General features: G+C 64.2%; 1 protein-coding gene across 1 annotated transcript; it reads left to right on the top strand.

Annotated features, from left to right (window-relative positions):
- The first annotated feature begins 1461 nt into the window (after positions 1–1461).
- On the top strand, positions 1462–9330 carry ZNF512B (zinc finger protein 512B). The gene is made up of 17 exons (XM_080813330.1): positions 1462–1599; positions 3511–3636; positions 3955–4097; positions 4442–4570; positions 4687–5378; positions 5461–5687; positions 5801–5872; positions 5972–6118; positions 6283–6407; positions 6479–6571; positions 6779–6877; positions 6962–7132; positions 7272–7466; positions 7714–7815; positions 8099–8161; positions 8607–8705; positions 8941–9330. Exons 2-17 carry the CDS (start codon positions 3513–3515, stop codon positions 9187–9189), a joined length of 2730 nt encoding a protein of 909 aa, XP_080669456.1. The 5' UTR covers positions 1462–1599; positions 3511–3512; the 3' UTR covers positions 9190–9330.
- Positions 9331–11404: the final 2074 nt, after the last annotated feature.

Genomic DNA, 11404 nt, shown 5'->3' on the forward strand with positions numbered 1-11404 from the left:
ATAAACTGACCCCTGGAGTCTGGACACAGAAACACAGGGACGCTGGTCTCCAGACCCACAGTACGCCCTGATGCAGTGATCCCCTAACGTACAAAACACACAGGGGACAGAGCACACAATGCCCTGACATCCAGACACGCTGTAGCCTAGACACCCATCTGCTGAGACACAGGAGTCCCTCCACCCGCACACGTCTTGCATCTGGTCATCCAGATACTAACATACAAACAGGCATCCTTCTCCCCTAGTACAGGACACACAGACATACCCAGACATCAGATGTCCACACAGGACACAGCCCAGCACATGTGGTCACTCAGACACACCTACTAATGGGCATGGTTACACACGTGGACTTGCAGACTTACACAGGAAAGGTGACAAGAAAGCTGTCTGCATCTCATTCGCTGACTGACCCCTCCCCAAATCCTGCATGTCCTGCCCCCAGTGTGGGCGCGCTCCCGCTCCGTAAGGGAAGGACGGGCCTCCCTCTTCCTCCTGGGGTCACACGGGCCTTTCTCTGGCTCTGATTTTCCAGGGAAGGTCCAACCTCCTGAATCCTCCACGGAGGGCCCCCACCCTTCTCTCTGGGAGCACTTTGTGCCGGCCACTAGAGAAGCAGGTCTCAAGAGTCCTGTGAGGAGAGGCAGACCCTAACCTGACCTTTTGTGCTCTGCCCCCTAGCAATGCACCCAACCTGTTCCAGGGCAAACGGGTGAAGTGGGGATGGGAATAGGGGTGGGAGACACTTGGAGAAGGCAGTGCAGCCATGTCCCACCGAGTACCTCTGCCCCTTCTCCATTTTTCCCCAACTCCTGGTAGGGTTGGGGCCCCATTTCCCCCAGACCTGATACGGGGGTGCCCTCCCAGGCCTGGGTTCTGGGGCCCTGCGAAGCAAAGCGCAACTGGTCTAGGCTCACCCCCACCCGAAGCAGACAGAGGCTGGTCCAATGGTCAGTAGCCCCAATAGGGTCCATGGTCTCAAACTGCCTAGCACTGCTAGGAACCGGGCGGTGCCCTGACTGTGGCCACAGACAGAGGTGGTCACGGTGCTCCTTGGAAGACCCCCAGATCCTGCTCTGCAGCCACAGGGCTCCCAAGGGCCAGGGGTTCGGCTCCCAGAGGACGGTGGTGTCCACGGCTGCAGCTTCCCAGAGCACCTAGAGGCATCTGCTCGCTTCAGCCCGGGTACGCTGGGCTTTGGGCAGTTCCCAACACCCCTAGAGTGCCTCAGTTTACCCCACTGCCTGAAAAACGCCCCCTGCCCTACGGGGCGGCATAACCGGCCACTTCGCACTGGAGCCCCAGCCGACCGCGGCCACCGAGCCGGGGGCCGGGGGCCGGCGGCCGGCGGCCGGGGGAGGGGTCGGGCCGACCGGCCCCCTCCCTCCCAGCCGTTCCTCCCCGTCGCGGAGCGGCCGCAGGAATACCGCGAGAGTTCGCCCCCTCCCCCCCACAGTAAAACTGTCAAAGGTGGGAGGGGCGGGAGCGCGCATGTGCGCAGCGCGGCGCGCAGCCTGCGCCGCCCGGACCCCGCGCCCCGCGCCCAGCGCCCGGCCCCGGCCCCCGCCCCGGCCGCCGTCCCGCTGGGCGCCGCAGGTAAGCCCCCGGCCGCGCCCCGGGCCGGACCCCGGGGCAGCCCTCGCTCGGCCGCCTTCCCGACCCTGACCCCGCGCACAGGTCGGTGGGGGGGGGGGCCGGGCCCGGAGCCCCCGCCCGCCGCCCACCCCCCCCCCCACCCGCCTCGCCCGGACACCCCCGCCCCACCCCACCCCCCCACGCCCAGCGCCGCGCCCCGCGCCGGCGCCGCGCTCCTGCCTCCTCCTTCTCCAGAAAAAGTCGCCATTTTGGTTCACTGCCTTCGCCCCCCCTTCCGTCCCCCCCCCCCCGCGCCCGCGATCGGGCCCTTTCGGGGCCAGGCCGGAGCCCCGCACCCGGGCCGCAGGTGACAGGTGGGTGGCAGGGCCGGCCTCCAGGTGTGCGTTCCCTGGCCAGCCTCATCCGTGCGCCCAGCCTGGGCCGCGGTCCTGCCGCCGGCGTTGCTTGTGGCGCCCCCTCCCCCCTGCGAGGGTCCCACCTCGGCGACCCTGCCGGGCCCTGAGACAGGGGGGAATCCCTTTTCCTCCTGTTGTTCAAGTGACAGGTCCTGGGTAGAAAGAGGGTGTCTGTCTCCTGGGGCAGCCCTGGCCCCAGCCCCCCAACTCTGAATTCTCCACCCAAGCTGGAAACTGGAAAGTGGGTTCTTGGCAGGCGCCCACACCCCAGGCTGCTGGAGTCATCAGGGGCTGGGGTGATCGGAGGCTGGCAGGTGTCCCTTAGAAGTCTCCGTGTGAGGACTTCAGAGAACTTTGCTTAGGGCTGGGGAGACCCGTACCTCCTGCCAGGCTTAGGAGGTGGCCGGCAGTGACTGCCCTTACCTTGACCTCAGCCTTTGGACCCCCTCGAGGCGTTGCAGCTCTTCCCCATCTCCTCTGGTCTAAGTTAGTTGGGAACTGCCAGAGGAGGGGCCCCCTGTCCACGCAACTGTCCCCAACCCCCTTCCTGTGGCTTTGGGTGTCCCTGTGGGAGGATCTAGTAGGACCTAAGCTCAGAGTCCCTCCCCCCAGCTCTCAGGGTATGGGGGTCCCCCAGCAAAACGGGCCTATGGAGGCCCAGCCTTGGGCAGTGGGGTGTTCGCTGTGGCCAAAGGTCTCTGGAGGAGTGGTACCGGTGGGCCTGTAGGTGGGGGCCAGAGAGGCTTTTAAGTGGGGAGGTGGGGAGGAGGTCAGCCAGGTAGAGGGTTGGCTGAGGGATTCCTGTTGGAGACAAGGTTGGGAAGAGGGACGACAGGGTGGTTTGGCTGGCATGGGGACTGGACCCGAGTGCTTATAGGGTGCTCGGTCATTGATCTGCCCCGCACGCCCCTTGGGAACACGCTAATTTAGGGAGTAGGCTAGGGGTCCTCAGTGCCCATCTTGGCCATTTTCCATCTGTGTCCTGGAGAGAAGGATCCGGGGGTGCCCCCCCAGGTGGGGAGGCATTGCCTCCGGTCTGGGTGAGGCTGTGGGGGAAGGTGTCCCAGGGTCCTAGGCCAGCACAGCATGTGAGCTCGAAGCCATACTGGTGTCATAATTGGCCCTTGGGAGGGATGCTCTTCACCTCTTTCCTCCTGAACATTCCACTTCTGTAGGGGCCACCCTTAGCCCAGCAGCAGGTGTGATCCTTGGCACTCTCTGGGACTGTGTGTCTGGGGACAAGAGAAGTCTGTGAGAGCTGTTGAGGGTCAGGGTTAGATGCTTCCAGGATGATTGTGTCTCCTGGATAATATGGGGGGACCTCATCCGGGCAGTCCCTCCCCCAAACCAGAAGCCTCCATCATCTACTTTCCTATGTGGCCAAATACACAGGCAGGCAGGCACTGCTCTCCTGAGCCAGAGAGGGGCCTGTCTGGGGGCGGGGCTCAGGGCCAGCCCATTTCAAGTCCTGACCCGGGCCTGGTAGGCCTCACAGGTCTGTCCACTTGCTGTGCAGAGATGACTGATCCCTTCTGCGTTGGAGGAGGCCGCCGGCTCCCAGGGTCCACCAAAAGTGGACCTGGGAAGGATGGAGGCCGAAATGAGGTCCGACTTCCTGTGCTACACGACCCACCAAAGTTGGGTAAGAGGGGTCAGGCCAAGGTCAAGTCCCGGCAGTCACAGGCAGCCAGTCCTGGGTGTGGGATCCCTCACTGGCTCCCAGCTCCCCAGTGGTCCAGCTCCTGGGTACTCAGCTGGGCTGCCTGGGCTCTTGAGGGCCTTCCCAGGGTGGGGGCAGCCTGGGGCCCTAGACTCTTGTCCTAGGTTGACCACAATCTCCCACTCCCCATGCTTCACGACGGGAGAAGCAGGGCTTACTCCAGGCCTGACCAGCCCCCTGGGTGGCAGGCAAGGCTGTGGGAAGCACGGCTTCCAGGTCTCGGCACATCATGTGTTGCAGGGATGCCGGTGGCCCGGGGTGGGCAGACAGTGTCCAGCCAGGCCCCACTGTGCTTTGACCCGGGAAGTCCAGCCAGTGACAGGACCGAAGGGAAGAAGAAGGGGCGTCCGAAAGCTGAGAACCAGGCCCTGCGAGACATTCCTGTGAGCTCCTCGAAGGCCGGGGCGGGACTCGTGCTGGGATCTGCCTCACACAGCTTGCCCTGCACCCAGCCCCAAGCCCTCCCCCCGTAGCAGAGGGTTGCTCCACGCTTTAAGGCTTCGTGGTGTGGCCTGGGACCTAGTGGACCACGTCCATGGGGCTTTGAGAGCTGGTCTAGTAAACCGTAGCTGCTCGGAGTGGCCTGAATCTCGCTGCGGTCCTGAGCTGGAGGGGCTCCTGCCACCTGTCTGCCCTGTAGGCCTGGGGAAGGTGCTGGGTCTGGGGCTTGGCTTGGCAGAGGCCCAGCTGGCTGAGGAGTCAGCAGACTCGCCTCTTCCGTGCCCAGCTCTCCCTGATGAACCAGTGGAAAGACGAATTCAAGGCACACTCGAGGGTGAAGTGTCCAAACTCAGGCTGCTGGCTGGAATTCCCCAGCATCTATGGGCTCAAGTACCACTACCAGCGGTGCCAAGGGGTAAGGGGCCATGGGGCAGGGAGGAGGAAGAGGCCTGGGACCCACCCTGCCTGCGTAGGGTGTGTGTGGGCAGTGGCCTCAGGCTGCCCCCCCCAATGCCTGCCCTTTTCCCTTAGGGCGCCATCCCAGAAAGGCTGACCTTTCCCTGCCCCTTCTGTGAGGCTGCCTTCACCTCCAAGACCCAGCTGGAGAAGCACCGCATTTGGAACCACACGGACCGACCCCTGCCTGCCCCCAAGCCCGGGCCAGTGAGTCGGCCAGTCACCATCAGCCGGCCCGTTGGGGTCAGCAAGCCAATTGGAGTGAGCAAACCTGTCACTATTGGCAAACCGGTGGGTGTCAGCAAACCCATCGGCATCAGCAAGCCAGTGACGGTCAGTAGGCCTGTGCCGGTCACCAAGCCAGTGACGGTCAGCAGGCCTGTGCCGGTCACCAAGGCTGTCACGGTCAGCAGGCCTGTGCCGGTCACCAAACCCATACCAGTCACCAAGTCTGTGCCGGTCACCAAACCTGTGCCGGTCACCAAGCCAGTGACTCTCAACAAGCCAGTGCCAGTCACCAAATCAGTGCCGGTGACCAAACCAGTGACCATCAACAAACCGGTGCCGATGACAAAGCTTGTGACAGTTACAAAACCTGTGCCAGTCACGAAGCCAGTGACGGTCAGCAGGCCCATTGTGGTCAGTAAGCCAGTGACGGTCAGCAGGCCCATTGCCATCAGCAGACACACACCACCTTGCAAAATGGTGCTGCTCACCAAGTCTGAGAACAAAGCTCGAGCCACAGGGAGGAGTAGCGGTAAGAAAAGGTACGGGCTCTCCTTCTGGGTTGGAGGTGGCACGAGGGCCCAAAGGGGGCCCTTCTGCCCCTCACCAGCCTGCTCCCCGCAGGGCAGCGGACAGCCCGGACGCGTGCCCCATTCTGCCGAAGCAGGCAAGACCGGAGAACGGGGAGTACGGCCCCTCTACCACTGGCCACAGCTCAGCCTTCCAGCTGAGCGCAGATCCCAGCGGCAGCCCCCTCTCTCTGGGCAGCAGGCTCTTGGGGAGCAAGGAAGCCCCGAGGGCCTCGGGCCCCATGTCCCCACCTGAAGAGGGAGCGGAACGCACAAAGCACAGTAAGAGGAGAGCCGGGGGGCAGTGGCTGGGTAGGGCGGCCATCGACTGGCCCAGGCCTCCCGATGGTTATTTGACCAGAACCTTGGCCCCTGTCTTCTCTCCCCCGAGTCAGGAAGGAAACAGAAAACGCCCAAGAAGTTTACAGGGGAGCAGCCGTCCATCTCAGGGACCTTCGGACTCAAAGGTAGGGCCCTGGCCAGTTGGGTGTCTGGGCCTGGGTGCACACACAAGTGTGACCGCTCCCGTGGCTCACAGCTGCCCTCTCCTGTGTGTGCACACGCAGGCCTAGCCAAGGCAGAGGACAAATCCCGCATGCACCGTGCCAAGAAGCAGGAGGGGCCGGGCCCCGAGGACGTGCGGAAGAAGGTGCTGGCTCCCGCTAGCACTGTCAGCAAGGATGTGCCGGCCCCCGTGGCCCACGCAGCTCCAGGTGGGGGGGCTGCCGGGAGGCTGGGCCCAGGACAGATCTCGACTCTGGGGCAGATCCTGGACCACAGGGACTGGGGGCTGAGCGTGGACCGTGGGTCCTGTGCTTGGCATCCAGGGCGTCCGGGAGCCCCCACCAGTCCCTGAGGCCCTGGCCCTCCCCCACAGGTGGCCCTGAGGAGCAGTGGCAGCGGGCCATCCACGAACGGGGGGAGGCCGTCTGCCCAACCTGCAACGTGGTCACCCGGAAGACCCTCGTGGGGCTCAAGAAGCACATGGAAGTGTGTCAGAAGGTAAGGCCACGCCGGGGCCCCAGGTGGGGGGCGCTCAGAGTGCGTGTCTCACGGCAGGGATGTGTCTGCAGCTGCAGGACGCTCTCAAGTGTCAACACTGCCGGAAACAGTTCAAGTCGAAGGCCGGCCTCAACTACCACACCATGGCGGAGCACAGCGCCAAGGTATGCCCGAGCCCACCGATCACCGGCCTCCGTGTCCGTCCCAGCCCACACCGCCCCCCCCTGACCTTGCCTGTTGGCCACTCATGGCCATAAGGCCACAGAGCTCAGTGGTCCCCGTGCCTGACCGTGGGCATCAGTGGCCCTGACCCCCGGGCAGGGACTGGGGCCCTGGGGGGGGGGGATATTAAGGCTGGGCCTGCCCCCCAGCCCTCGGACGCCGAGGCCTCGGAGGGGAGCGAGCAGGAGGAGCGCGAGCGGTTGCGCAAGGTGCTGAAGCAGATGGGGAGGCTGCGCTGCCCCCAGGAGGTCAGTGGGACGGCGGGGGTGGGGCGCATGTGTGGGACGAGGCCCAGCCTCTCTATCCGGCCGCTTACCCTCACCCGACCCCAGGGCTGCGGGGCTGCCTTCTCCAGCCTCATGGGCTACCAGTACCACCAGAGACGCTGCGGGAAGCCGCCCTGTGAGGTGGACAGCCCCTCCTTCCCCTGCGCCCACTGCGGAAAGACCTACCGCTCCAAGGCTGGACACGACTACCACATGCGCTCAGAGCACACGGCCCCGGTGAGCAGCCCCTGGCCGGCTCCTCCCTTGCAGGGGGCGGGGTGCACGGAAGCTTGCGAGCCTGGGACCACAGGGCCTCTGTGTTTGCCACGCGTGGCCCACAGGCCCCGTGGCTCACCCCAGCCTCCCTGTGCTGCAGCCGCCTGAGGAGCCTGAGGACAAGCCCCCTGAGACGGAGGACCTGCTGGGGGTGGAGCGGACCCCCAGCGGCCGCGTCCGCCGCACGTCCGCCCAGGTGGCCGTGTTCCACCTGCAGGAGATCGCGGAGGACGAACTGGCTCGGGACTGGACCAAGCGGCGGGTGAAGGACGATCTGGTACCTGAGACTGCCCGGGTGAGCGGCCGCCAGGCCCCCAGCCCCCATCTCTGAGCCGGATGTGATGGAGCTCCTGGTCCCCTGTGACAGCCCTGCCCGTGATCTGGGGCATCGTCCATCTACCCAGGTTGAAGTCTCCCATTTGTGGAGGGCGCAGTTGAGCTCCTCAGAACAGCTTGGGTATCTGGGCCAGCTCTGGGCTGGCACTCGGGAACCCCCGTCCCAGGCGTGCAGGGCTCACCATGGCGCACACCTGTGTTTACAGCTCAACTACACTCGGCCCGGCCTCCCCACACTCAACCCCCAGTTGCTAGAGGCATGGAAGAATGAAGTCAAAGAGAAAGGCCATGTCAACTGCCCCAATAACGTGAGTTGGGGCAGGCTGGTGGGGTGGGAACACTGGGATTCAAGGACAAAGAGCCCAGGTGTGGCCCTGGGTAGGGGCCTTCCAAGGTGGTTTACCTGTGGTCCCTGGGCCCCTGCAGGGTCCTTAGGTGGAGAGGTCCCGCCTGCCCATACCCGCAGATTCCTGGGGTCAAGGCCCGTGCTTCCCCAGAGGAGCCCCGTGTCCCCTGGGCAAGGGGTGCGTGTGTGCTTGTGTGGGGGCATCTGCTGAGAGGCCCTCTCCCATGGTCGCCTCCTGTCCCCAGTGCTGCGAAGCCATCTACTCCAGTGTGTCCGGTCTTAAGGCCCATCTCGCCAGCTGCAGCAAGGTCAGTTTGCGGGTCCCTCTCAGGGTGAGGTGGTGCCTGGCACTCCCATCCAACCCCTAGAGGTCCCCACACCTTGTGAGTGTAACCCTGCCCCCACGGGGCAGCCTCCTCCTCCACCTCCTCCGGGAGCCCAGGGACTGGCCAGTGCCTGATGGCCAACCCGGCCCAGGGTTCTCCGGCCCTGTCTGTGAGTCAGTCCACTCCCAGTTCTGCCCACAGGGGCTCCATGTCTGTGGGGCTGTAATGGGCACCTTGACCCGGGCTTGGGGCAAGGGCTGCAACCCTTCCTGGGGCACCTGCCTCTTCCCATACTCTACTCTCTACTTCCCTTCCCTTCCCTTAGTGGGGGCAACGCCAGGGTCCCTGAAGCCATCTGGAGCTTCTGGTCTTCAGGGGTTGGGGGCGGGGTCCAATCTCGGGGGTCCGGCCTGCCCTTGCCTTGCAGGGAGACCACCTGGTGGGGAAGTATTGCTGTCTGCTGTGTCCGAAGGAGTTCAGCTCTGAGAGTGGCGTCAAGTACCACATCCTCAAGACCCACGCGGAGGTGGGACGGGCCAAAGCCCTGCTGCGCCTGCAGGGCCTGGGCCAGGCTGGGAGAGGGCGGCGGTGGCAGCCGGGTTGAGAGGGGCTCCCGGCTTCCCTGGAGGAACAGAGAAGCTTGGGTGCTCCTTTGGGCGGGAGCTGTGCCGCCCAGCCACCCTAGCACCGCGGCCTGCCCTGCCCCAGGGCTCGGCACCCTCCTGTCGCAGGGTCTGCATTCGAGCTGTTTCTCTTTCCAGAACTGGTTTCGTGCTTCGGCAGACCCGCTTCCCAAACACAGGAACCAGGACCCCCTGGCGCCCAAGAAAGAGGAGAAGAGTCTGGTGGGCGGGAAGAAGCGAGGCCGAAAGCCCAAGGAGCGGACCCCTGAGGAGCCCGCACCCAAGATCCCCCCCCGTCGGGATGACTGGCCCCCAGGAGGCAGAGACAAGGGGGCCCGGGGCTCCACTGGCCGGAAGGTGGGAGCCAGCAAGGCTTCTGAGAAGTGAGCGTGGTGGCTGGCAGGTGGGTGGGGCCTGGTCCCCACACTGGACGCCAAGTCCACTCTGTTGAGGGTGGGGGTAGCCAGCTCCAGCACCTCCCGCTCTCCAGTTCTCCATCCCCCACCCCTGCCTATTCATCTGTCCAGCGGAGGCAGCCAGTCCCTCTCTCCTTCCTGAAGGTGGCCCTTTCCCTGTGCAGGCTGCGTAGGGCACACATGGGTGGGGTCCCTCGGGGGATGGCCCGTGGCAGCAGCAGAAGTGGAAGAGCGTGGAGGGACGTTCGTGGGCCTGGCGGAGCTGGGGGCCCTGGAGGGGCAGGAGGAGGGTCCGCAGCTCAGGCCCAGGGCCGCGGGGCAGCGCGGGGCAGGCAGACGGCCTTCACCACGGGAGCTCTGTGCCCGTCTGCTTTCTCAGGCCCAGGGCTTGGGGGTCGCCAGAGACCCATGGTTCTGGGCTGATGAGGGCACCTGAGCGGTCTCACCTCTCTACCCGACACTGGACCCTAGCACCCCCAGCTACCTCCCAGGACAGACCCTGAGTCTGACTGCTACCGTGCTGACCTGACAGCTTGCCCCAGCGTGGCCTCCCATGTCCTTCCGCCTCCGGTCCCTCTGCTTCTGTTCTCTACCTCTCCGGCTCCCCTTCCCCTGCAGCCCTTTGCTGTGCTCAGGCCCCGGCGCTGCTGGCCCCTGTCTGTCTTGGTGGGTGGAGGTGGTCCTCTTAATGGAGGGGACTCTCTGCCATCCCGGCTTCATGGGTGCTCCCTGCCTGGGGCGAGGGGAAGGTTCTGGTCTGAGCAGCAGGGCTGCAGGAGCAGCGGGTGAGGGGCCACGTGGAGCACAGCTTTGCCTCCGATCTCCAGCTTCGCTAACACCACCGGTCTAGGTTGGGGCAGTCCAGTGGGTTAGGGATGGGCCAGTCTAAGCTCTGAGGTCAGCCTGGGGCCCACAGGCATGTGGGGTGTGGAAGTGGGGCCTGGCTTTGAGGAGTAATCCCTGTGGGAATCAGCCTTCTGTCTGCTGGTCTGGGTTGGCTTGCGGCTAGGCTCACGTGGGAGTCCCTTTCCCCATTTTCTACCTGCCCTTTTGTTTCTGGTTGTGTGGTCTTTTGATACGAGAGCTGAAGGCCAGGGAAGGAGCTCGGCCAAGGTCACGTTGTGTTGGTGGCAGCTCTGCAGCTCTGTGTTGGGCCCCAAAGGGGATGGCGAGGTCTGCAGGTTAACCAGGGTTCAGGCTGGAGTTCAGGGCACCCAGAGTTGGTGGCCACACTGCCTCTGGTTTCCTCCCTGGGCCCCACCTTCCAACTTTGGCATTGTAGGGAGGAGGAGGGTACTCAGAGCCACTGGGTTTAGACAGAGGCTGTTTCCCACTGGGGGGTGGGGGTGGGCTGAGGGCTCGGTCTGGCCGATCCTGGACGATGTGAATTTTGATATTTGCCCGTGTGCGTGTGTCTCCTGGGTGTAGTGGATGCCAGTCTTGTTGCTGTGACAAGTAACAACCTTTTTTTTATTCTGTTTTTTATACAAAAACACAACAATCTGACATTTTGGTGCTAAGGGTTTCCTGGTGCCGACAGTAGATCTGGGGGCTAGGGGGTGTCTCTCCCCTGCTCAGGGAGGCAGTGCTTACTGGGCACCTCTCTGCCCCCCAACCCCCAGCTCCTGTCTTCATCTAGTCCCAGGAGAGGAGGAGCTCCCAGTCGGGCTCAGCTCTCCTAGCTCTGCAGTAGGGAGACAGGTTCCGGGGGGCCTTTGAGGCCCATTGTGCTGCCTGTGTCCGGCTTCTTCCTGTGGCCCAAAGGCTCTGACTTGGGCAACCCTGGCCTGATGTGCTGGGGGGCGTGGTGTAGAGACATGGACTAACCCCCAATCACACACACCTTGATTTGATTAAAGGGCGAGGCCTGGGCTGGCAGGTGTGATCAGTGTCAAAGGTCAGGGGCGGGCAGCTTGGGCAGGGCTTTGAACTGCGTGGGCAGAAGGGTTTTCTTTCCCGTGTTCCTGGGTGTCACTATGGTATACAGCTGGTGGGGGCAGAGGTGGGGTCAGGCAGCCACTGCAGGGGCAGCCTGGGGCAGGGAGGGGATGCAGGTGCTGCCAGGAGCCCTAGGTGCATTTTGTCCTTGTCACCAATGGCTGGAGGAGGTTGGACCTCAACATCTATGCTGGGGACAGCCGCTCACCCCAGCCTCTCAGGTACTTGGCCCTTGGGGAGTGGGGGGC

The sequence above is a fragment of the Martes martes genome (assembly GCF_963455335.1).
Source record: "Martes martes genome assembly, chromosome: 9".
Taxonomy (NCBI): Eukaryota; Metazoa; Chordata; class Mammalia; order Carnivora; family Mustelidae; genus Martes; species Martes martes.

Bases quoted from the DNA above. Each gene is read 5' to 3' on its own strand.
- ZNF512B (XM_080813330.1), top strand. From the start codon at position 3,513: ATGACTGATCCCTTCTGCGTTGGAGGAGGCCGCCGGCTCCCAGGGTCC. The intron at 6,878-6,961 runs GTCAGTGGGACG...ACCCGACCCCAG, and splicing joins GGCTGCGCTGCCCCCAGGAG to GGCTGCGGGGCTGCCTTCTC. The intron at 7,133-7,271 runs GTGAGCAGCCCC...CCTGTGCTGCAG, and splicing joins GCTCAGAGCACACGGCCCCG to CCGCCTGAGGAGCCTGAGGA.